The sequence below is a fragment of the Vespa crabro genome, chromosome 2 (genome assembly GCF_910589235.1).
Source record: "Vespa crabro chromosome 2, iyVesCrab1.2, whole genome shotgun sequence".
Lineage (NCBI taxonomy): Eukaryota > Metazoa > Arthropoda > Insecta > Hymenoptera > Vespidae > Vespa > Vespa crabro.
The window spans coordinates 14,297,847-14,323,498 of NC_060956.1; the positions used below are offsets into that span (position 1 = coordinate 14,297,847).

At 29.3% G+C, this 25,652-nt stretch overlaps 5 protein-coding genes across 14 annotated transcripts in view; 1 reads left to right on the top strand and 4 right to left on the bottom strand.

Annotated features, from left to right (window-relative positions):
* Nucleotides 1-620: 620 nt before the first annotated feature.
* On the bottom strand, nucleotides 621-7,807 carry LOC124421567 (protein masquerade). 5 transcript variants are annotated; one of them, XM_046956893.1, is made up of 13 exons: nucleotides 7,671-7,807; nucleotides 7,368-7,423; nucleotides 6,442-7,294; nucleotides 4,150-4,496; nucleotides 4,035-4,062; nucleotides 3,458-3,942; nucleotides 3,192-3,380; nucleotides 2,914-3,034; nucleotides 2,652-2,837; nucleotides 2,294-2,555; nucleotides 1,833-2,110; nucleotides 1,604-1,758; nucleotides 621-1,259 (listed from the first exon to the last, which is right to left on the bottom strand). In XM_046956893.1, the coding sequence occupies exons 3-13, from the start codon at nucleotides 6,545-6,547 to the stop codon at nucleotides 1,092-1,094; spliced, it is 2,325 nt and encodes a 774-aa protein (XP_046812849.1). In that variant the 5' UTR covers nucleotides 6,548-7,294; nucleotides 7,368-7,423; nucleotides 7,671-7,807; the 3' UTR covers nucleotides 621-1,091. The 5 variants fall into 5 exon arrangements, with proteins under 5 accessions (XP_046812849.1, XP_046812852.1, XP_046812851.1 ...); XM_046956896.1 differs by having other exon boundaries at nucleotides 4,150-6,306; XM_046956895.1 differs by having other exon boundaries at nucleotides 4,689-7,294.
* Nucleotides 7,808-8,282: 475 nt separating this feature from the next.
* On the bottom strand, nucleotides 8,283-10,780 carry LOC124421570 (BRCA1-associated RING domain protein 1-like). 2 transcript variants are annotated; one of them, XM_046956911.1, is made up of 10 exons: nucleotides 10,554-10,780; nucleotides 10,274-10,459; nucleotides 10,016-10,181; nucleotides 9,774-9,854; nucleotides 9,502-9,698; nucleotides 9,195-9,410; nucleotides 9,000-9,109; nucleotides 8,809-8,927; nucleotides 8,658-8,708; nucleotides 8,413-8,593 (listed from the first exon to the last, which is right to left on the bottom strand). In XM_046956911.1, the coding sequence occupies exons 1-10, from the start codon at nucleotides 10,622-10,624 to the stop codon at nucleotides 8,549-8,551; spliced, it is 1,242 nt and encodes a 413-aa protein (XP_046812867.1). In that variant the 5' UTR covers nucleotides 10,625-10,780; the 3' UTR covers nucleotides 8,413-8,548. The 2 variants fall into 2 exon arrangements, with proteins under 2 accessions (XP_046812866.1, XP_046812867.1); XM_046956910.1 differs by having other exon boundaries at nucleotides 8,283-8,708.
* Nucleotides 10,781-10,916: 136 nt separating this feature from the next.
* Nucleotides 10,917-12,625, top strand: LOC124421572 (JNK1/MAPK8-associated membrane protein). The gene is made up of 4 exons (XM_046956916.1): nucleotides 10,917-11,678; nucleotides 11,783-11,952; nucleotides 12,034-12,110; nucleotides 12,199-12,625. Exons 1-4 carry the CDS (start codon nucleotides 11,233-11,235, stop codon nucleotides 12,412-12,414), a joined length of 909 nt encoding a protein of 302 aa, XP_046812872.1. The 5' UTR covers nucleotides 10,917-11,232; the 3' UTR covers nucleotides 12,415-12,625.
* A 243-nt stretch (nucleotides 12,626-12,868) lies between these two features.
* On the bottom strand, nucleotides 12,869-17,246 carry LOC124421575 (neutral and basic amino acid transport protein rBAT). Of its 3 annotated transcripts, none has more exons than XM_046956921.1 (12): nucleotides 17,096-17,246; nucleotides 16,893-16,947; nucleotides 16,545-16,795; nucleotides 15,487-15,865; nucleotides 15,139-15,380; nucleotides 14,846-14,971; nucleotides 14,532-14,758; nucleotides 14,254-14,434; nucleotides 13,941-14,167; nucleotides 13,473-13,478; nucleotides 13,145-13,294; nucleotides 12,869-13,069 (listed from the first exon to the last, which is right to left on the bottom strand). In XM_046956921.1, exons 3-12 carry the CDS (start codon nucleotides 16,791-16,793, stop codon nucleotides 12,985-12,987), a joined length of 1,872 nt encoding a protein of 623 aa, XP_046812877.1. In that variant the 5' UTR covers nucleotides 16,794-16,795; nucleotides 16,893-16,947; nucleotides 17,096-17,246; the 3' UTR covers nucleotides 12,869-12,984. The 3 variants fall into 3 exon arrangements, with proteins under 3 accessions (XP_046812877.1, XP_046812878.1, XP_046812879.1); XM_046956922.1 differs by having other exon boundaries at nucleotides 16,545-16,808; XM_046956923.1 differs by lacking the exon at nucleotides 13,473-13,478.
* A 1,929-nt stretch (nucleotides 17,247-19,175) lies between these two features.
* LOC124421574 (maltase A3-like) overlaps nucleotides 19,176-25,652 on the bottom strand; it is a 6,578-nt gene continuing 101 nt past the window's right edge. Inside the window, exons 1-11 of one of the 3 annotated variants that reach the window (XM_046956918.1) lie at nucleotides 25,360-25,652; nucleotides 25,134-25,245; nucleotides 23,918-24,257; nucleotides 22,218-22,397; nucleotides 21,961-22,118; nucleotides 21,742-21,879; nucleotides 21,445-21,650; nucleotides 21,173-21,368; nucleotides 20,624-21,078; nucleotides 20,394-20,534; nucleotides 19,176-20,319 (exon numbers count right to left, since the gene is read on the bottom strand). The exon at nucleotides 25,360-25,652 is cut by the window's right edge and continues 101 nt beyond it. In XM_046956918.1, the coding sequence (XP_046812874.1) occupies nucleotides 19,743-20,319; nucleotides 20,394-20,534; nucleotides 20,624-21,078; nucleotides 21,173-21,368; nucleotides 21,445-21,650; nucleotides 21,742-21,879; nucleotides 21,961-22,118; nucleotides 22,218-22,397; nucleotides 23,918-24,092 (2,226 nt within the window). In that variant the 5' untranslated portion in view covers nucleotides 24,093-24,257; nucleotides 25,134-25,245; nucleotides 25,360-25,652 and the 3' untranslated portion in view covers nucleotides 19,176-19,742. Of the gene's footprint in view, nucleotides 20,320-20,393; nucleotides 20,535-20,623; nucleotides 21,079-21,172; nucleotides 21,369-21,444; nucleotides 21,651-21,741; nucleotides 21,880-21,960; nucleotides 22,119-22,217; nucleotides 22,398-23,188; nucleotides 23,324-23,917; nucleotides 24,258-25,133; nucleotides 25,246-25,359 lie in introns of those variants that run through there. The other 2 variants (XM_046956917.1, XM_046956920.1) reach the window with 2 other exon arrangements.

A 25,652-nucleotide genomic window follows, 5' to 3' on the forward strand; every position in this document is an offset into this window, starting at 1 on the left:
AATCAAACAAGGTGATATATATATATATATCACCTTGTTTGATATTATATATATATATAAAATAAAAAAATGTATTCAGAAAAAGGCCTCTGTCAACATGTAAATTTGGAATTAATTCGAATTTCAATATTCATTATTGATATTACGAAATCGTACTTGTACTCATATATCAAATTTAAAATTGCTTAACGACTAACTTCAATATGGGCATTTACAAATTCTTCCTCCTCCTTCCCTCTTTATTAAATAAATCAATATAAATTTCTTAATGATAAAATTTAGGAAGATATCTTAGAGAATTAAAGCAATAATTTACAAAGCACAGTTTTACAAAACTTTACTGTAGAAATAAAGAATATCTGAATATCAACGGGAATTTATATTCAGAGCTTATTCCATGATGTAATAATAAGCGTAAATGGCTAGTTTACATTAAGTAATTGGAATATTTGTCAAAAGCAACAGATAACATTAATAATAGATAGTATCTCTAAAGAAATTGTATATAAAGGTATATATATATATAAAAGAAACTGATATATAATTTTATATTACCGACAGTTTTTACTATAAATAAATAACTTGTACATTATAGTTCTATTCTTATTCTTTCTTTTCTTCTTTCTTTTTTTGTTTTCTAATACATAAAAGATAAATTTAAATTATTATCCGCGTACACATGAGTGCACAGAAAAGAAATTTATTTTGGACCCTTTGACATTAGAAAAATATTGTTCTTCTTATTGTCACAAGTGCGCAAAAATGGAGCACACGTTTGTCTAAAAAAAAAAAAAAAAAAAAAAAATGGGACTTTTTTATCGAGCCTCTTGTTTACTTATTATTCAAAAATCCCAGAGTTGCACGCATAACAAAAAAATTAGCTTAGCATTTTATAAAATATAATTTTTTGGCACAGGCATTCAATGCTTCCGATGACGACTGTAAACAATTTATTCGTCATCCTCGTTACGCGTGCACTACGTCGTTAAACATATTACAACGCAATGCGCACCAAAGTGTATTAACGTTTTATTAATAATAAATAAACGTTTCAGTTCTTTCGGACTCTTCCAGTAGCATGTATAAGACGATTAAAGATTATTCACTGATATGATTTGATTTATCCAACCAATAAAGGCGGATACTTTAACATAAACACCAGGAACATCCAACCTTCCACAGCCAAAGCCCCACGATACTAAACCTGCTAATTCGTAAAAGCCATCATCCTGACAAACCAATGGACCTCCTCCATCACCCTATGATGTTCGACAATATCAGACATTAAAAGATATATCAAATATATGAATATTATCGTTTTATAATAATATACATAGACACTGCTCAAAAGCAATTAGGGGAAATATTGCAGTCATTGACCCTATCAATAAGGTACATAATATCTGAGATTTAAATGCATATAATAAAACGATTAAAAATCAATTCACAGTTTTCCGGGTCACTTTTTTTCTTCTATTCTATTTATTTGGTAGCTTGCTATAAAATCAATTAAGTCACTAATTGTTTTGAACAGTGTATATATCTTGTTATGATAAATTTCATTTAATTAATTAATTAATTAATTGATTGACTGTGTACATACCTGACACGCATCATTGCCCTGCTCTCCACCGGCACAAAAACTACTAGCTGGAAGTATAAAGATTTTTTCCGTCACAGCGTTTACTTTCCTTATACATTCGGCATCGCTAACAATCGGTATTTCTGCTTCACGTACTCGAAGAGGAATGGGACCAGCTGTACAACGAAGATACGATATTACAAAGATAAATAACTGGATGAATGGATATTATTGATGTTTACGTTTTTACCTTCACCCATGTATCCGTAGCCAGTAACTGTACACCGTTTACCAGCCGTATGACTAACACCTCTAGCAGGTAAACAAACAAGACAAACTCCATCTTTTAATTCCGCTTGGCCATATAATTTCAATAGAGCTATATCGTTATCTAAAGTTTGGCTGTTGTGATTGTGATGAATGTAAGTAGTAGCGACTCTTAACGTTTGCGCACCAGGACTACCATACTTGCGAGTTAAATCGTGATCTCCAACTCTCACGTAGATCGCGTCACCGGATCTTACGATACTGTAAATATAATTTGCTTTAATTATTTCCGAAGAAGATTCGAATGAAATTATATCGAGTTTGTCAATAAGTAATGTCAGTAAATATATTTGATACGTCGTTTATTTACATATAAAATTCTGACATTATTTATTAAACTAACGTAATGGAAGAAATGATATATGTAGAAATTTTTCAGCTTACTTTGTGACACAATGAGCTGCTGTCAATACCCATTGAGTACCGATAAGAGCTCCACCACAAAGATACTGATTAAGAGAATTAATAAGAGCAACCTGCCAACACCATTCATTGGCATCTGCATCTTCTCCCCCAACTACACGTGCAACTCTTTCGGAACTACGAGCTTGAATCGGGCCACGAGAAGTTCCTTTTACACCGCATACATATTTACTGTACACTGGACTCTTTGTAGTCGTCGATATCGTCATTGTTGTCGTTTCGTCTGAAAAATATAAATAAATAGCAAAAAAATATCCAAATTTTTGAAAGAACGTTTGAGAAAGAAAAAAAATTTGATGTAATAGATATGATTACTTACAAATTGTTGGAGTAAAGTCTGTCGTATGTGGTCTAGACGTAACGATATTGTTGTAAGTATCATTTCTGTTAGTCAAAATCGGTTCACTGCTATTTCCACCGTGAAGTTCTCTGATTAATGATTTCGGGGCGCAACATTGATGTCCCTGTTTCTTGCACTTGAACAAATTCGTTAATTCTGCATTTCCTATAAACCCAATCAATGAAAGAAAATGTACATTCTTTTTTAATAAGAGATAATAATAAAGATGAAGTTTACTTACTGAAACAAGTGAAGGATAAGTAGGATACGATGCAAGAACCAGGACACTCCGGACGTGGATCAGGTGGTAAAGTTATGGTGGTTGTTGGTCTCGTCGTAGGTCTCGGTCGTGGTCTTGGAGTCTAATTTGGAAGAAGTCGGTCGATGAGTCTCCTTTTTGAAAAGATCGTTGTCTCTTTAACGCTCGGTTTACAGTACATCTTCCGAGATCTTTACTTGCCTCGACTCTTATCTTCCTTTGGGGAGGAGGGGTTTACCGTAAAAAAGAAATAGAATCACCTGCGGCGGACTTTTCGTGTTGTCACAGCAAATCGATCCAGATTGACAAGTGGATGTTTTAGCAATAATCACGTTTGGTCGTTCACAGAATGCTGCCATGATTGTCAGCAAGCAGAAACCAGGACAAGGTGGCAGTTTAGGTTGAGGAGGCGAAGGCCTTGTAGTTGGACGGACGGTCGTCGTTGCTTCCTGAACACGGATCTTGTATAAAACTTGTCTCCCTTCAAAATCAAATAACAAAATAAAACATTTATAAACTTATGTACCTCTTTTACAAGTAATTCGGTAATACAACAAGATCTATCTCCTGGACAATCTGCTTCTGTATCAATGTTGTCGCAGAAGAGAGCATATAGGCCGCTGGTACATTCGCCTTTACATGGTTTTCTCAAAGTAGGTTTTGGTCTTGTTTGCATCGTCGTCGTACTCGTTGTTGTCGTAATTGCCGTCGACGGTTGTTTAGTAGATGTCCATACCGTACTAGTTGTCGTCGTCGTAGCCATTGATGGATTCGTTGAGTGAATACCAGGTCTCGTACTCGTTTGAGAAGACATACCATTTTTGTTAGATATATTGTATCGACTTGCGTTTGTTCGATCGATCACCAATAATTCTGCTGGTGGAGAATCACCAAAAGCATCTCTCGTGACGCAACATTTGTGTCCCAACTTGCAGAGAGAGTCTATAGCGAGTATAGCATCACAATAATCGGCTATCCTTTCTGGCATACATATTCCCGAGCACGTTTTTCCTGTTAATGAATGATAATTGAGTGAGAAACGTTTCGAATTCCCTTTCTTCAAGGTGATATTTAAATAAACATTTGATTGAAGAAGAACATACCTTGAGATTTATCAGCTGGCTCGTTTTGCTAGAAAAAGATTCAATTATTTGAACCATTAGGTAATTATGTTTCATTGAATATCTTTGATATCAAAAAGAATATCAGTAGACTCACTTTACTCGGTACAGTAGAAACCGATGTAGAGACAAGCGAAGTAGTCGTTTTCATCGTCGTCGTCGTCGTTGCTGCCGCCGTTGTCGTCATCGTCGTCGTCGTCGTCGTCGTCGTAGACGGAGTTGTAGTCGACAAAACTATAGGAGTAGTTGTTTGTTCGATGAGATTTTCATCGGAAGACGATGAAGAAGAAGAATTAACCGGCTCGATAATACAACATCGCATGCTACTCGCTGGACATTGAACATCCTCGAGTACTTCATCGCACATCAAGGTTGCAAGTGCATGGACGCAAACGCCAGGACAATCCGCGCTCTTTGCCGTGCTGGTTATAGAATCCAAGAGACCTTTTAAAAAGAAAATCTTACTCGGAAAGGATACACAAACAAATATAGGAACTATTATAAACCGTGCTATCGTATCATGTGCTTCCCCTATCCTAAATTTAACATTAAAGATAACTGTATATCGAGTGCAGCTGTGTGAGCATCAAGAGCCGCTAAGAAATTCCTGCATACGTAATTCTACGATCGGCTTACAAAGTGGTCAAGGATGACTGAACTTGATCTTGACATTAGATACCGCAGGGAGGAGTTAACGACCTGTTGGGAATTTATTTCCTAAAGTATTATATTTTATCGATTATCCTATAATTTACATCAAAATTTATTTTGTTAGGAATTCGATGGTTTACTTGGGAAATATATAAATATATATATTCTATGTATGTATGTATGTATGTATGCATGTATGTACGTATGTAGGTAGGTAGGTAGATAGATATGTATGTATGTATGTATGTGTGTATATATGTATATATATATCGAGAATGGAATGTCATACGTGTACTTTAATGGTATAAGTAAGAAGAGTGATTCGCGTGATCCGTTAAGCGATAGAAGCAACGAAGGAACTTCCGGTTAACTCGTACAATTATACTGTTGGTTAGCGTGACCAGGAAAAGTTTACGTTTTTCTATTTCTTTAAATCTCCAAATACTATTATCATTGATTTCGCTTCTAGAAGAAAGACAAAAAATCAATTAAGAAAGTTAAGAAAAAAAATTAGCAAAGATAATTCTCGAGGACGTTTAGTCGTACGTGATAGACGAAAACGGCAAGTAGTATCCGTGATATTTGCACGCAACGTATCGAGGAAAGCCAGTTGGTTTCACTTTGGCAGGCATAACGGCCCAAACAAACATAACGGTAGTTAACGAGCGCCTTGACTCGTCGCGTGTAGTCGAAGACGGCTCTTATACACGTGCCTCTCGCTTTATCTAACTTAATAGTTTTTCGAACTCGACTATGATGCACGAATCTCCTCGAATATTGGTTTATTTCGAATAGGAGCATTATCATTATAATAGATACCTTCTTCTTGAATCCTCTAATCTCACACGCATCCCATCATTTTCTTTCATTCAACTTTGTTGAAACTCTATTTCTTTCTATTTCTTGAATGAAAGAACAAAAAAAAAAAAAATAAAAAAAAAGAAAAAAAAAGAAAAAAAAGAAAATAAATAAACCAGTGTGTAGTTTAAGAACCGTTATTAGTTATGAGGATATCGACTATGCGTTCATTTTATCGTTGATTATTTTTCGTTCCTAACGTGAGAACGGTAAATATGATACTTAGATAAATTCTTAGAAATTCATTGAGATTGTTTAACATTCGTTCTATTATTTATAATATATTCGTTATCATCAAAGAGGTGTCCACGTATACCACTTTTTTCATTTGGCAGGCAGTCTTCATACCCGCCAACGAATCGAACGTTATCCGCATAGCACGCTATACAGTTCCTAAGTGGGACAGTCGCATCCTTCCAGATTCTACCTATAAAAGCGTGCGCCGCATACGCGCGCGCGTATGCGAATTTCTATTTCTCGAAACCTCGACTCGTACGTATGTATCTACAGACACTCTGTGCTCACTTTCTTTCTTTCTTTCTTTCTTTCTTTCTTTCTTTCTTTCTTTCTTTCTTTCTTTCTTCCTTTATTTCTTTCTTTATTTCATCGATCACCTTCAAGCGTTGTCACATCGTAGTATACACGTTATAAATACGTGCTATTACCATGATCTTTGATGTAGGTATTCGTCATTAGAAAAAAGATTTCTACTTGTTCCGGATTTGTTACTAATCGCTTTCTTTTCCTGATTGTAAAAATGAGATCGGATATGACATGTTCCGTGTGAGTGTAAGCGTACTCTTTGACGAGTATCTCTATCGAGAATCTAGAGAAGAAATAGAAGGAAGCAAGATGGAAAACGCATCAAACTTGAATTTACCTGATAAGAAGCTGCCGGCTAGAGAATCATCGTCTTGAGCATCGACCGATTTACCGATGAGTATAACGAAAAGGACGATGCCCCTTAGGGCTGTTCTTAGTATCATCTTTAATCTTTCTTCTTCTTTCTTTTTCTATATCGTCTTTTATTATATCTCTTTTTCTTTCTCTTATCGCTAAAGTATATCCTCTTCTTCTTATTCGTCAAGAATGTAAAAAGATTTGTAAAAAAGAGAAATGTTTTTGAATACACTATCGTTAATGGATGTCATGTGCCCGTAAAACAACGATTTTATCACGAATAATTCGATGATCAAGAATTATAACGCGGAGAATATCATCCGTCGTTTTACCGTCCGTTCGACTAACTGACTGACTGACTGACTGACTGATTGGAGCGAAAGAAGAGCGATGCCCACTTGTGGGTCAGGGTGCGACTATCTCTCCTTCTTTCTCCTAATGCCGCCGTCTTTGGTACAGTACATGAGAAGGACGATGCCTCTGACCGACCTCAAGGAGAAGTATTCGGAAGAAGGAAAGGAGGGGATAAGGAAGCCTATGGAGAGAAGAAGGTCAAAGAAGAGCGAAGGAGAAGAGGAAAGAGATATGAAAAGAGACAGATAGATAGAAAGAGAAAGAGAGAAAGAGAGCGAAAGACAAAGAGAGAGAGAGAGAGAAGTCGGAAGAGAAGGGTAGCTGGCAGGGGGCGTCGGATGTCTCCCTGATGCTCCTACTTCTTTAATCTATTTTTATTGACTCCTTTAAATGGTGAATCGTTTTATGACGCGTATCTCTTTTTCCTTGTTCCATTTCCTCGATCGATGACACTCCTACTTTCTTTTTCTTTTAACAATCTAAAAAACATGACAATTGTTGTTTTACTTTCTAAACGAAATATATTCTCATGATAGTTTATGAATTACCTACAATTTTATGGTAACATATAGATAATATTCTTATCTCGTCTATGCTTGGGATAATATCTAAAAATAGAAATATTAAATATATTAGATTTATTATATTTATAATCAGAAATTATATATTTCACAAGATACATAATACATAATGTATATTTGTATTGTGCTTCTCGATTACTAATCTCTTTGTTTAATTTGTTCTAAAAATCTTTCTAAAAGCTCTTGGTTTATATTTTAATTTGCAATATTTTGATTTTCATTTAACTTAAACTTAAACATGTCCTAAATATATATATATACATGATATACATACACGCAAATATATTCATTTAAATGCTACCACGCGTAATGTGGATAGCCTTACGAGTATGCGGCAAAGACCTTTCTCTCTTGGCCTTACTATGTTCTTTGAGATACCACTACGTTTACGAACGAACGTGTCTTTCTTTTTCGTAGCGTGTAACTTCATTGGTACTCAATCTCTTTCACTATTTTTTTCCCCTTCTTTTACCTTCTTTATCGCCACTTTTTGCTTCTCGGTCAGATTCGCCCCTTCCGCTTTCAATTCTTTTGCTCCGCCCATTTGTGTGAACCTCACATCTTGTAGATACATATAATACAATCCACATAATGTGTAATGCGTATAATACACATGTGCAAGACTAACGGTACTTTATCCGTAAATGTACCAACATAATACCGTACGATATTTTTCTTCGAAAATTATCATTGCCTATGCAAGCTGCATGTTTACTATGAATTTCATATGTATAAAAGGACGGAGATAATAGGCTAAATCTTATTACATACATAAGTACATTAACGTATATAAAAAAAAGTAATTGATTATACTTACTATTCTGAAAATGTTTATTATTTATCGATTATAAAAATATATGTCAACTATGTGTATCGAATATAAAAATGTACGTATTAATTAAATTATGATTTTTAATAAAATATATAAAAAATAACTGTTATATTACAAACCTAAATGAGATGGATTAAGTAAAGTAAACTTCTCTATACATTCAATTAACCATATCAGAGGTAGACTTCTTATGTGACACATGTTATATTTTATACGTGGTTCATCCTTCCCAGGAGCATATATAATATAGTGTGTACACTTGTACAAAGGATGATGAGGATTACGAGCGGTATGAAATGGAATATATTGCTCCTTGTCTTTTATATCTTCTGGATTCGGTTCTCTGTTAAGGACGGTTCCATCACCTGCATTTATTAACTTCGTCAATTCTTCCTTCGTTAAATTAACATCGCCGATACGATAAACAACCTTAGCTTGTAAAGCAAGAAAAAAGTAACATCGATTGAACAATCGTGGATTCTGAAGAAAAAGAATATTTCAAAGGAAATGTATATTAAGTATATTAATCTTTTATTAAAAAAGAAAAAACAATGAATAAATAAAAAATTATCCAATTTACTTGATGTTCTTCGTTTTCCCTAGCTCGCTTGGGTACTCCCAAAATAGGACAACCACTGACTTCAAATAATTCTAATTCCATCTGATGTATATCCTCCAATTCTAAGCTCATAGAAATCCCTATGAAAAAAATATAATAAATATATAAATAAATGAATTTTTTCGATTTATATCATTAATTAATTTTCTTACATTCGCTGGTCAGTAACCATTTGCCATGAAGTAAAGCAAGCATAACATCATAGGTAAGATTGGTAATATTTTGATTATTTGCTTCGACTATTACATGAGTTACGCATGATCTAATATATTAAATTAAATCAAAATAATATTATATATCTATACTTTAGAAAATATAAGAATTATATTATTCTGATTTATACATACTTATAGGTAGGCACAAATTTTATCTTATGTTTTGAAATTGCTCTTTCAAATAATTTTTGGCTTCTTTCATTCAAATTCGATAAATATACAATCAAATTACTATTATATAATGATTGATTGAGAGTACAATTTAAATCATGTTCGCTGTCTACATTATTAGAAAATAAATCCATATCTGATAGAACTTCCTGCATTTCTTTAGAGCAACAATAATCTCTGTAAAAGTATGTATTACATTTTATTAACTTGGGAACAATTAAACTCTTGAATGTTAGATATATTCTGATAAAAAAAAATAGATACATACATAGGTTTTTTACCATACTGATCGTAAACATCTCTATTAGCATGATATTCAAGTAATAGTTTTGCTTCTTTTACTCTATTATTTATAACAGCTTCGTGTAAAGGTGTCCTATTTTCTATACCTGGTATATTAGAAAATGCACCAGCCTTTAATAGTAATTCACATATTTCATAATGACCTAAATTTATAGATTCTTGCTGAGAAAAGAATTTTGATAAGTCAATAAATAGAATAACTTTAACAATTAACTAAAACTATATTAAGCAATTTACCAATGGTGACCAGTTAGCATTATCTTTTGTATTTGGATTTGCACCAGCTTTAAGAAGAGATTCCACTGTTTCTTTCTGTCCCTGTAAAAAAAATTAAATATATTTTATGCAAATGTATTACAACTTGCAATTTTTTATATTATAATTATATATATTTATATATATAATTTATATATATATAGGTAAAACTTATATAATATATAATATAATGTATAAAAATATGTAAACCTTATATAATATACCTTTATGCAAGCTGTATGTAAAGGGGTTTCACCCTTTGGATTACGTTTATTTATATTCTTAATAGTGTTTCTTGGTAAGTAATTAATAATAGTATTTTGTGAATTAGTCGGTAATTTATTTCTTTGCGGAATATTTCTTATTTCAATATGTATGTCCCATAAATTGCTATTAATGGTATATAAAAAGAAATTTCATATATAATACTAATATTCAAAAATATATATTTATTTTATATAAAATACAGGAATAAATCTTACTCTTCTTTTATTATATTCGCAATAGCATCACAGTCACGTATAAGATTTAATATTGTATGATCAGTACGTATTTCATTTGGTCTAACTGGTACGTCACATTGATAACATTTTGAATCATCTACACAGTTTGAACAAAAAAAATGTCCACAATTGGTATATCTAACTGGATTTATCGGTTTGTTTCTACTATGAAAAGTAAACAAAAATAATAAATAAAAAAGATGTTAATATTGTATATTCTTTTACAATAATCATAAATTAATTTGCCTACAGAAATTACCATTTTCCACACATTAATGCACTCGCAAACTTTTTTAAACTCTCGCGAGTATTTGTCCACGTGATATCCATTTTGATATTTATTGTCAAAAAATAAAGCAAGAAAATATTAAATTATTACTTCAGACACACAAATAAAATTCGAAAAGTACAATTGAGACGTTTTACAAAATAACTTTCCCGCACTTTAATTTTTTTCATTGACATAGACAATAAATATTTAGCAAGAAACCGTGTTTGTATTATGTTATCAAAATATACCTTACCGGCTGGTACATGAACATGATTACAGCAACTAACCGCATTGGCGTGCATTATGAGATATAACATACGTATGTATGTAATGCAATGTGCAGTCTATGGCTAATGGATTTCGAAAATAGAAAACAAAGTTGTATTATAAATTTTAAGGTTAGATTTAGAGGATTTAACAAAATATATTGACAATATTACAGTGATATTAAAATATTAAGTAAATTAAACATCAGTTAATATCGATTGATATTTTTGAATTAACGGTAGATAATATGATTTTATATAAATTCAAATAGCAATAGAGATATGAGCCGATATATCAATATTTCTTGTTTAAAAAAATTTAATATTTATTTTACATCAAGACTATGTAAATTTTATATTCTATAAAAAATATATGTTAAAGAATATTGAAATATTAAAGTATGAATACATTAACACGATGTCCTGGTATGTATTGTGGAAAAGAATTATTAGCAAATGGAAATTGGAGTGACTGTGGTGCGTGCCCTCGTGGATTTAGAACAAATGTTTCTTCTGCCTGTGTTCTTTGTGAAGATACACCTATGTTTTATGATTGGTTATATCTTGGATTCATGGCATTGCTAGCATTAGTTTTACATTGGTTCTGTATTGATGGGGTCTCAATGCGACGAAATATACCTAAAGAAGTCATTGCATTGCATCTGTCTGCATTATTTGAAGTTTTGAGTGCATCCCTCATTACTTTACAATTAACTGATCCTATCGGTACATTTGGAATAAGATCTTGTAAAACACGTCGTCTTTCAGATTGGTATACACTACTACATAATCCTAGTCCGAACTATGAAACAACTTTGCACTGTACTCAAGAAGCAGTATATCCTTTGTTAGTAACATTTTAATTGTATATTTTAATCTTTTAATGAGATTTCTTTCATTAAAAAATTATTTACGTACATATAAATTAATTTATATTTTATTATCTTTTAGATATACCATGGTTTTTGTTTTTTATGCCCTTGGCGTAGTTATTATGCTTATTTTAAGGCCAATGATAACAAAAAAATTCTTACCTAAACATGGAAAATTTTCAATATATGCTGCACTATATTTCTATCCTATTTTAGCACTTTTACATGCCATTGGAGGAGGTCTTATATGTAAATAAGAAATAAATTATTGACTTTTTTTATTGAACTAATAAAATATTTAGGACTGATATAATATTATATATTTTGCAGATTACTCATTTCCTTATATCACTATTATTTTGTCAGTTTTATCAAATGCAGCACACTTTGCTTTCAAATTAAATCAGGTAAAAGATTTTATATATTTTTCTATTTACATTAATATTTATATATTGTTATATAGTTTATTAATACTAATCTATTAAATTTTTACAGACCATGAAATCCCTGTTACTTAGCTCAGTTTCAGATGTAAAAAATGTAATAGTAATACTTGGTCATTGGTTGTTACATGGTTACGGAGTAGTAGCTGTTGCTACATTACGTGGTATTAGTATTCATCCAGCAATGCTTGTCTTGGTTCCTTTACCTGCATTGTTTTATATATTTACAGCAAGGTTTACTGATCCACATAAACTTGATATACAATAATAAAAAATACTTTTTTTTAACCAGTAAGTGAAACAGTGTCAATCCTAGTGGTAAATATCTTTTTTACAATCAAGCAAAATCTCTTATTTTTCTAGAATTTAATATCTCAATTTCATTTACAATTATCTGTTAATATAAGCTACTATTGAATATTTCAAATTACTTTTTTCATTCAAAATTTGTATATACACAAAAATAAATTAATAAGATCAAATTGCTGTATAATTAGTTTTAAAGCAAAATTTTTTTTTGAATAAAGACTTATTATATATTATTCATCAATAATGTAATTCTCCACTTAATTTTAAAATTTTAATTTCCACTTGACACCTTTTAAGTATACATATGAAAATAAAAGTTTGATTCTATTTGATTTTATCAGTTTACTAAGTAATATTAAATATTTCTTATGGAATTTTTTAAAATAGAGTTAAAAAAATATACAACTTTTCAATACTTTGCCATATTTTTTAATGATATATTAATCGTAATTAACATCAAGCAAATCATTTGCATAAAACAAATAATTACGTTCATTATAGATAGCGAGTGAGTATTAAATGCACAATATTAGTTTACATCATCCTTGGGTACAAAAGTTAGAATCAATGTACTCTTAGATGATATAGGTATCATATTTGAAGGTAGCTTTGTTCTGAAAAATCAATGAATAAATTAGTAGTGTTTTGTAAGGTTTTATTTCAGAATACTTTAGATTTTATGTACTTACTTCAAGGTACCTCCATTTTGAGTATAATTAGGACTATATGTAAGTATAGTCACTTCTTCTGATATTCCAGGTATAGATGATAAATCTATAATTGTGGGATATTCTTCGCTTTGGTATGCTACTAGGTATCCTGGATTACCACTTTTTAACCTAAAAATTCATTAAAAAATAGAGCTAATGTTCATAAAAATTTAATGGTCTTTTGATTACATTAACTAACTCGTGTATGTTATTATTAAACTATATAAACCATAATTACATATATTAAATAAAAGATCTATTTGAAATGACATGCAGAGAAATGCATACAGTATGTTAGTGAACTCACCAACTCCTGTGACACATAGAAGGAAACATGAAACAAGGTAAATTAATCTTGGTTAGTTTATTATATGAAGGTATTATCAGTTATGTACCTTAAATATCAATGTAAAGAATAACTTTGGATATAATAATTGAGCTCTAAATGGATCAATTTGTGTTATGTTATCATGTGAATACAACCAATTGCTCTATTCTTTGTAGATTTATTGTAGTATGACTAATATTACTATTATTCGTTAATAATGTATCATTAAACTTTTGGCGATTATCATTAAACTTTTGGCGATTATCATTCATATATATATATATATATATATATATATATATAATATAACAATAGTATATACATATAATAATAGTAATATTAATATAATATAATATATATATATATATATATATATATATATATACATATTATGAGTTACTTTAAAAATATTGATATATATTAAGTAATTATCTGAAAGGATTTTACCTTGTATATACAAAAACGCTTCCATTTACGACTCTAAGATCAGTTTCTCCATAAAGAAATGTTGCACTTGTACGAGCTTTAGCTAATATTGCAAATGCATTTTTGGCAGATAATGTATCATTTAATCTAAGAATAGGTGTTCCTGGCAAAAGCATAAACATTAGTGTTATGCTATCAGCTATATCACCTGCCATTCGTTGTCTTAAACTATATTGTTCTCCATTTACCTATAATAAATAAATATTATTGTATTTTCTAAAAAAGAAAAAGCTTATTAGTTGGACATATTTCTCCTTATTTTAACGATGCTTACATCCCATCCAGGCCAAGATGAAATATTTATCCACTGTTTAATGCCTTTATACAAAATTGTTGCATTTATGCTAGCATTTGCTGTTGTTAGAAATTGAGAATTTTGTGGAAGACTTAATGCCTTCTTTTCATTGTAAACTTCTAAAATATCTGCTCCAATATCATCTTGTAATGTAAATAAGCTGTGGAATTTTATTAGAAACTCATCATATGTAGAAAGAAATATATATAATTATATGAATATATTTCTTTTGATTTTTAAATATTAAAAATAATTACCCTTGGCCTTTAGTTTCATTGTAAACTATTTCTTGCCATTTTGTTAAAACTGCTACATTTTTTGGTCGATCTCGGGTATATACATGCACCAATGATTGATAATTATCAGTTTCAGTTGGTATTGTACTCAGAGATTCATCCCTCAAAATAGGATCTTCTGTCAAATATTGAGTATTTGCTAAACGAAAACCATTAATTCCCAATTTTAACCAATGTTTCAAAATATTCTGAAATAAAACAATATTAATATAAATAGATTTATGTTATGCCAATTAATTCATTCAAAATCGTTTATGAAACAAAAAATAACTTACTTCAAATTCTCCTACCACTTGTGGGTTAGAGAAATTCAGATCTGGCTGAAATTTATTAAATTGATGAAGATAATATTGGCCTCTTTGCTCATTCCATTCCCAGGCAGAACCTCCATTTACACTTAGCTATATTAAAATAAATAATTATAAAATCTAAATATATTTGTAAAATAAAATACTTTTTATCCAAAATGTATGCAAATAACCATAAATATGTGTATATAGAAAGGATGTATTTACAAAACATTCATAGGCACCTAGCATTCAAATGATTACAAGAATATTAAATATACCCAATTATTAGGAGGTTGCCTTTCACCATCAGAAGTATGTCCATCTGCCCAAATATAGTAATCTGTGTAAGGATTTTTATTGTTAACAGATTGTTCGAACCAAAAGTGTTTCATGGAAGAATGATTAGGATCTAATTCCAAAATAAGATGCTGGTCTCTTTCCTTTGCAGCTTTAATAAGATCTTCTAGATCGCTTATGTCGCCTACTTGCGGATCTAATTCTATGAAATTTTCCGTATGTCCTAAATGTCATAAGTAATAATATAGATATAAATAAAAATCTTTCTATATATATATTTTGGAAGGAATATCAATAGCAAACATGATTTGCATTATTTTTGTTTATACCTTCTAAACTTCCTTTCATTATCGATGGTAAACAAATTGCTTTTATATGTTGTTCCTTTAATTCATCCAGGAGAGATTGAAAACCTTTTAAATTTTTGATAGGCGAATCAGAAAATTGTAATCGAACAATAGGACTCTCTTCCCACCATTTTCTAGGCTTTGGTGCTACGCACTTTGGTGCCATTAAAATAATAGCTATAGCACCAGCTAACATAGCGATCCATAATATCCAAAAACTAATGAATAAAAACCATCTTAAACGAACCCAAAATGGATCATTAGCAAATTTCATCAACTCTTCTTTCCCCATTCCAGAAAATGTCTGTTTAGCAGTTTCAATATCGATTTTTGCATCTCCATTTTCCGATATAAATTTAACCTATAAACGAAAAATACTTTTATTTTCATGTAACAATGACAAAAACTATAAATTGTTAATTTAGATATATTTCACTAAGAGAAAGTATGATGCAATTTCGAAAACTTCTTGCTTTTATACATCGTTTTATTTCTTTACAAAATTAAGTAAAGCCATCTCTTTTATAGATTATTATTAGTTTTAACAAATTATTTCTAAAAACAGAATTCCATTCGATGTAATAGATTTAAAAAAAATATAGGGTATGACGTAATCAGAAAAAGATCTTCGATTTTTTTTAAAGAAAACCTAATACGTGTCTTCATAATTCTTACATTTTATTACATAATAAATAAATGGAATATTTGTATCTTTAAATTAAATTATTGTATTTTATTTGAGAGCAATATTTTATTCATATTGCAAGTCATGGTAAATACCCGGTTATGTTGGAAAAACCGTGTTCTTCCTACATTAATTTCATCTTAATTTCTTTGAAATACGAAGAAAAATTATATTATAAAAATATACCTATACGTTATCGTATACCTTATGTTACACATCGTCTCGACATAATATATAAATGCATAGTTTCTCGATTTTATATTAAAAAAAAAAAAAAAAACCACATGAAAGCATAATAAATCCATAAAGTAAGAAATAAAAAAGAAGAAAATAAAAATGATGGCGTTGATATTACCTCTGTGGCATCTTTAGTAGGCGAAATTTTACTCTCATCCGTAAGCATTCTTTCCTTTGTTCCATCATCGAGATCACTTTCTCCCCCATTTTGTTTTCCCATGTTTAAAAGTTCGTAAGATTTTAATTGTTGATCAAAGGAAACTGGAGTACTATCATCTGTTTCAGACTTGCACGTTGGAACGACTGAAGACGCCCGAGACGATTCTTTCATTTCGTTGTTATCTAAATCCTGCCTCCCACTCTCCATAGCTACGAAACAATTCTATTAAGTACGTATGTATATCGTAGAACGTAGAGAAACTCATCTGAATTTTTGAATAGAATTCTTTGTCTACACTGTACTTACCCCTAACTTTCGCAGTCTCTTATTCCCGTAACTCAGCTTAAACTCGGAATTCAATCTAAAAAATCCGAATTATTATTTGATTTGAAAATAAATAAATTAAATAAGATGCTGTCTTTTTAGCTATTGTTTTATAGGATAGAAATAATAAAAAAAAAAAAATATCTAGGTCTATCGATAAAATGAAATATAAATTTCTAACGTACTTAGTGATTAGACAACCACCAGTATCCACTCGCAGTCCTCGAATAAGATCGAAAGACTAGTTTGCGCAACTCTGTACCGTTGAAAATTCAACGATTTTTCTTCAAGTTCTTCTTACTTTCGACCTCTCCGTTAGTACTAATGGAATAAAATTTAATCGAGATGTAGAACACGATGTATTCACGTATAATCGCAGGGCTGGCATATTCTTTTTTCGTGCATTTTTTTTTTTATTTTTTTTTTTTTTTTTAATATTCGAAGGATAAAAATCATGAAGATTTAAAAAAAAATTTCTTCTTTGTTTATTACTTTAATTTTTCGCCATTGAAAATTCTCTCTTTTTCATATTGTTATTGAATATATTATGAAGTAATTAAAAAATTAAAATGAAAAAAATGATAAAATAAAAAATCCTATAATTTTATTGACTCAGGGGTTTACAATTACTAGTTCCGGTACTTTACTTCGGTACATTGCTCTGATTCGACTCATAATTCGTGTCATGCTACATGCTAATGTTGCATTTATCGATTTTTATCAAAACGACTGACTTCAAATGTATTATGGAAATGCGCGATATTTAATTTTTCTTTTTTCTTTTTTGAATAGAGACTCGTGATAAGATCAAAAACAGTTAATGAAAGAAATTAAATATAAACTATATAGAAATAAATATACAGATAAAGTATATATATATAAATATACAGATCGTGGTAAAAGTTACAATAAGTTAGGAAGGATTAAGAGTATATAACGTATCGATTTAATTCAATAACAATTTTATTATACGCTTCTGTATTTATTTATAAATATCTCTATCATTATAAGTTGACGTTGATTTATTTTCGTATTTAATCCGATTTTACATATGAAGGATTTAACCTCGTAAGGATTATAGTATTATTCTTCCTGCTTATAGTATTAAAAAAAACGTTAATCACTGTAACAATCTCGTATTCTTAATCTCTTTGTTTCTTTTAATAAATCCTTGACTAGAATGCTGACATCTTTATGTTACGTATTTCACTAATCAAATTTCACTCAAATATTTCGTTATTATTAGATAATTTTTTTCGGCCAATAATTATATGAAACACATTATTGGAATATACAATCTGAATTTTTATATGTATGATATATGTATAATTCTTTTAAACAAAATTTTCTTTATCGTCTTATCTAATATCCGTTTTATAAATAATTCCAAAATCTTTCAAATAACTTTCCGCACGTGCGAGCTCGTTTAATTTTCTTTATACGGAGATTCCAAGACATTAATTTAAATATTCAAGAAATTTGTTATATTTTGTTTAATATTTTTTATCGAGTTAGGGCATGTCGATAATAAAAAACAGCAATATATTAAAATAGAAATTACAAGAGCTAATAAAAGTGCCATCCAGAACATCCAAAATAAACATAATCGCGTTTTCATCCAAGGTGTAACGTTATAATTGTTCAGACGGCCTGAAAAAAAAAAGAAATTTTTTATTATTATTAAGAACTCGTAAAGTAAACAAATACTATCGTAATTGCGAAAGAAATAGTAAATGGATATGTATTTATTAAGTAAAAAAAAAGTGATTGACTGACCTACCTTTTAATTTTGATTGTTTGACAATGTTTGTATTTATACTATCATAAAATTGCTTGTAATAACACAAACAAATTTTTTCGTCGTTTTTCATTCTTTAATACTTTTAGTTTTGATGTTTCTCCGTAGAATTACAGCAACGAACTAACAACATAAGAACTATATATATAATGTATATATGTATACGTTATTCGCCAGGTTATTAATATGAGACACTGGCTGGATAAACTTATATATGTATAAATGTGTATGTACATATACATATATGTGTATATGTACATTTATACATTTATTGAATTAATGTATAGAAATCTCTACCTTATTGGAAAGACGTTGTATAAATATATATATGTCTATATATATATATATATATATGCACACACACACACGCATGCACACACATACACACTGGAGATTCATTCATTCAAGATAACAAACGATTTATTGTTATAGATAATACGAAATGCCGTGGCCGGCTTTCATAAGTATCCAATTAATACGAATGATATATTTTTATTGTTTTCTTATTAATACACAGATAAGATAGTAGACGACCTCTCATATTTATCTCTCCAGCGATCCATTATCCTTAGAAAAGAAATATCCTTTAACGAAAAATGAATCTTTATGAGATTAGATATTTATGCATTTGTCAAGTTTATTATTTCAGTTATTTTTTTTCGATAACATTCTAGTTTTATTAAATTCAGTTCACTGTTATTGTATCTATTAGGATAATTAATAAAGAATTATTTTATACGATTTAAAAATTATCTTTATAACTATTTCTCTTCGTGATAATGCACGATAAACTTGTCTTCTAAATGAATGTCTTCAACTGTATTTATCATATTGTTAACGTTCTTGTATACTTTGTATTTTGAAGTCAATTTATAAATCACAGTTAAATCTGCTTTGATATGATTCATCTGGTATTGAATTGCGTCTCATTAACGTGTAAACATTTAAATATTGAGAAATTATAATTTTAAATGTTTAGAATCGTAAGAAAATAGTATTATGTATAATTTTCTTTTATTATTATATAAGATAATTCAAAACGCAGATAATAATATAACAATCAAACTTGTGCTTAGTATCAAGATAAATTTAGAAGTGCTGGATATTTCTGAACTATTTGGGTCTTTCGTTGAGGTATTTGTGTTGTTTGGGTCTTCTGTTGGCTTTTCTGAACTATCTGGATTTTTTGTTGGACTACTTGTACTGGTTGGGTCTTCCGTTGGCTTTTCTGAACTGTTTGGATTTTTTGTTGGGTTACTTGTACTGGTTAAGCCTTCCGTTGGCTTTTCTGAACTATTTGGATTTTTTGTTGGACTACTTGTATTGGTTGGTCCTTCCGTTGGCTTTTCTGAACTATTTGGATTTTTTGTTGGACTACTTGTACTGTCTGGGGATTCTGTTGGCCTTTTTGTACTGGTTGGGCCTTCCGTTGACTTTTCTGAACTGGTTGGGTCTTTCGTTGTAACATTTACTGATGGAGTTATGTCACTAACTGGGGTAGATATAGTAGGATTAGTAGAAATAGTAGATGTAGTCTGTGGTGTTTCCTTTCCTTTTAATACTAAAGCAGCATTTGCCGTAAGCATAATATTATTTCTTGATACAGTGTCTCTGAAAAAATAAATTTATGTTATGTATTTCAATAAATTATTTATAAATATTTTTCTTTGTATTCATATACTCACGTAGTATAGATGGAATTACTTGAATATATTACAATTTCTAAATTGTCATCTATATCTGGATATAGAGATGCCAAATTTATTTGTTCTTGGTGAATCCACAGATTTACAATAACTATATATACAGGATGATTTTGCAATGATCTATTTATAAACATATATTATGGAGTAGAATTTGCCTTATGAAAACACACACACACATACACGTCTTTAATAATTTTGAATAGACCAACCGTCTTAAAATAAGTACGTTGTTATTATTTGTAGATTTAAGTTCATAGTCTCCATGAGTAAAAACTATATCTTTTCTAAGTTTGGCTAGCCTTTTATAAGTTCTTAAGTTGCTGCGTTCTTGGGCTTCTTGATATTTCACATTTCTAGTGACATATTCAGGATCTACAGGAAGATATGTAGTTTTATTTGTGGAGAAACCAGCGGATAGTTCGTTATTCCATTGCATAGGTGCTCTTGCTGGATCTCTGGAAAAATTTTCATATGTGTCCTCTGTCTGAGCACAGCCCATTGGATCAATCGTTTCATGCCATCGAATTTTGGAATCTAACATTGCTATCTCTTCACCATAATATGTATATGCTTGCCCAGGTAAAAGTAAACTAAGCATATGAAGTCCATCAACACGATTTAATCCAATTCTCGATGGTACTCTCGAGAAGTCATGATTACTTAGCTGTAATGATATACAAATTATTTTGTAGATTATAATTAAATCTATTTTATAGATTATAATGAATTATTTTGCAGGTTATGCACTTTTTCCTTACCATCCAATTTGTGCTTGCATTTTCAGGTAAAAGATGAAACCATTCATCTATTACGCTTTTGATATAATTAGCATCTGTTTTATTATGAATAGGATTGATGAAGAGTGTATTAGTAGGTGGAATACCTTTGTGTGTAGCATTACCGTAATAAGCTATAAGATTATGAACAGAATCATATGATTCTGCTATTAATAATCTAAAAAATAAATGCATGATTGCATTAGGATTAAATCACTTTAAAATAAACTGGATGAGCAGAGAAAACAACTTACTTTGAACTTGCATTGTTTTCTTCTACCCAATTGTTGATATAGGCATGAAATACATAAAGAAGTTCAATACTTTCTTTAAGTCCAAAAGTATGATTACCACTTCCAACAAATGGTTCATTTCGTAATTCTTTATCTTCAAAAAAATATGGTACTGAGTTAAAACGGAAACCATCTACATGTTTTTCTAACCAAAATTTCAAAATATCCTGTTATATAAAGAAATATCATTTATTATTTATTTGTAGTGCAAGCAAATTTACTTAACCATGTCATGTAAATGTTATGTTTTTACGGTACCCATAATTCCTTAATAACATTTTCATTTCGTAAATTAAGATCTGGTTGTTTCTCGTGAAATTTATGATAATACCATTGCTTTCTAACATCATTCCAAGTCCATGCTGATCCTTCTTTTTCTTTATTATAAGTGCTTACCTAATTAAGCAATATTATCTTGTTATCTATTTGTTATTTTATATAGTATTATTTCTAAATAATCTTTTGAAATATACTTACCCAATTATTAGGTGGCAACTTATTACCTTTCTTGTCTACAGATCCATTTGCCCAAATATAGTAATCATTGTAAGGCTCAATATTTTGTGTAGATAATACAAACCATCGATGTTCGTTGCTAGAATGATTTGGTATTATATCTATCATGACCTTTAATTCTAAAAGATAGTTAAAAATTTTTATTATATAGTGAAAATAAAAAGATTTATCATGTACATATATGTCATAAGAAAAATAAAACAGAGACAGAGACATACCACGCTTGTGTGCTTCTTCTATTATTCTATAAAAATCTGCAAAGTTTCCAAATAAAGGATTTATATCTGTATGATTAGAAACATCAAATCCACTATCCACTAGAGGAGATCCATAAATAGGATTAAGCCATATTGTTTCGACTCCAAGTTCCTTAATGTAATTAAGTTTACTAATAATGCCTGTAACATAAAAAATTAATTATAATATATTCGTAATACATAATTGCTTTATGAAATTTATATAAATAGAAATTCGAAAAATGTATTGGTTAAAGTTCATCTTTTTAAAATTTCGCGTCAAAATTAATGAGGCAAAAGAGAAAGCAATATGGCCAATGATGGTTGAATTAGTTACTAAAATTCTTGAAGAATTTGTGGGGAGAAATCAATAAAAGAAAATCTTTTTATTAGGATTGGCAATTATAGAAGTCGATGATTCATTTTATTACAATACGTAATTTTTAAATTATAAGATTGTTAAAGAATAAAAGTTTTTCATTCTATGAATTTCATTGATCAATGATACAAAGGATTTTACTTGGAATTCATTTGATATATAATATATCATAGTAAAATTAAAACAAAATTTATTAATTCAAATCATGAGTAATATTCGTGCATTGAGATTTTTAATGTTTGTATGGTGTATATTTGTATGAATATACGTATTTATGTATGTACGCATGCATGTATATATGTAAATTGGCGATATATATTTTAAGATGTGTTTCATTTTAAGAATGAAAGTTATATATTAGGTTGTTCGGAAAGTTCGTGCCAATTTCTGGTAATTAACGTAATGACAAAATCGGCACGAACTTTCCGGACAACCTAATATTTAAAAAAAAGCCGCGAACTTTTAAAATGACTATAGTATATATAAACCTAATATGTATATTCATGATAAAGTCCTTTAAGAATAGAAAAATTCAATAATAATTACTAAGAATAAATATAGCTTAAATATTTACATTTATTTAAGTATTTTTCGACTCTTCATGAGTAATTATATCACTGCAAGACTTCAAAATAATGATATCTTTTTATTGTAAAAATTACACCGCGTATAATACAGACGATAATTTTAGTTATAAAGAGTATTTCAGTATATCGCAAGTTCACATATCGCGACTCAAATAATCGATATATTATTTGTTTTACAAACATTACTATTAATTATTTTTATCAATATAAATATTATTGAATTTAATTACAAATTTAGATTTAATAATATTACATATTATTAAATATAATATTATTTATATATTTTAATATTATATTATAATATTATTTATAATATTCTTCGATAGAACATAGATTATAAAAAGTTTCTTTCATAGGTAAGGTAGAGCTCATCATTAGGAGGAAAAGCAGTGGCGCTGAGATCGATCATATTTACTACGTCGATAAAAAGTTAATCAGATATAATAAAGATTTCTTTGATAATAAGATTACATTCGAAACTAAATTAATTATAATATTTTTTTCTTTTCTCTTTTTTTTTCAGATTCAGCAAATTTCGAATGTTCCACTTTTATTTGAAGTTTCTTCGATATGAAAGTTTCGAATACGGTGAGGAAGATTTCTTTATGTTTATTTATATTTGATTTAGAAATAAATGAGTAATAATTTTTCTTTATTCATAAATGGAAAGAATTTTCCTAATCAATATTAGATAAATATATCACGTATATACATACCTTTTAAATCGCCTTCACCATCGCCATCGCTATCTTGAAATCCTCTTGGCCAGATTTGATACACGAGCGTTGTTTCCCACCATTCTTTATCTGAGAGATCGACGCATTTTATTCCTCTTGTTAAAATTCCCAAGAGTAAAATAAAGCGTAATATCGTGCACATTGAGTGCGACATAATTATAGCTTGTTATAGGATTGACGTAAAATTCGTCTGTATATAAATTTTTATCTGTTTTTCTTCTTTTTTTTTTTTGTTTTTTCTACATATGAATTATCAATTTTTTATCGAACGTTATCGTTTTGATCTTCGAGTTCTAATCATCGATGGACTGCTTATTGTCTGTAACACGAAAAATGGCTTTTCTTTTTTTTTCGATATTAGAGATTTGATTTATCGACAAAATCAATATACCTGGTATATTTACGTATGTAGATATACATACCTATGTATTTTTATTCGGAACGCGAAATCGTTGAGAATATTTCAATGATAGAGAAAAAAGAAACAAAAAACACGTTAATAGGTTATTGCCAATGATAATGCATCATTTAAATAATGACAAACATTGATTAGATTTTTATAATAGAATGAAACTAATTAATTCTATAAAAAATATCTTTTATATAGACTTAAAAAGATTTACTCGGGTCTCTTTAATATCGAACTGTTCATAGTTACCGAATTTAATTTTGAAATTTGCTGTTGTTTCATAACTTTTTACAAGTTTAAAAGTATACGTGTAATAAAATCAAAAATATATCAGGTCGAAAGAAAAATGATTAGTTCATCTTCTTTATTATTTAATTATTATTTTATGTTTTCAATAATATGGCAAATAGCGACGAATATATTTGTTATATAAAAAAAATCAAGCAAACAGATTAGATTGTTAAAAGTTATAAATAAATAAGGACATATCAATGAGTTAATTATCTATATTAATTCTAATGTTTTAAAAACATTTTATTTCTGTTTTATTTGATTATCATTATAATAGCGTTTAATCTTGCATTTATATTTATTAACGAATATTTAAGAATATACTAATAGAATAATTTTATATGTAAATTATTAATATTTCAAAAACATCTTATTTTTATTCTATTCAATTATCATTATAATAATATTTAGTCAAACATTTTTCAATTTTAAGTAGATAGAGAGAGTTAGGAGCAATAAACGGTAGTAAAAAAGCAAGCATATAAGATGACACACTTGTTAAGACGAAGTTCACTTGGCATTCTTGATCTTGGCATTCTTCCTAAGTCGTTTTGACGCAAACGATTCTGCTCTATTCTCAATCGAGCACGATGTCAGGCGATAATAGCTTTATACAAAAATATTTTTTTTCACCGAAGTCGATAATAATTTAGTTACATATTTCGATGTACGTATATTATAACATATTTACAAAATAAAATACGATAGAAATTTCACTTACCTTGAGAATGCCAATATAACGTTTATTTGGGACAGTTTGAAATTATTAGAAATAATAGTCATTTCACTTGAATTAATTTCAATTATTAAATTATTTCATCACCGAACACATATCAAAATAGACGAACTTTTTGTTTTGTATTTTAAATCGTGTTTTACGCGTTACGTTTTTTTAGATAAAAAGAAAACAAAAAAGAAAGCAAAAACAAAAAGAAGAAAACGAAAAAAAATATTTTATATTGACATAATTAGCAGCAAGCCAGTAACGTTAATGAAGACGAAATTGATGGTCGT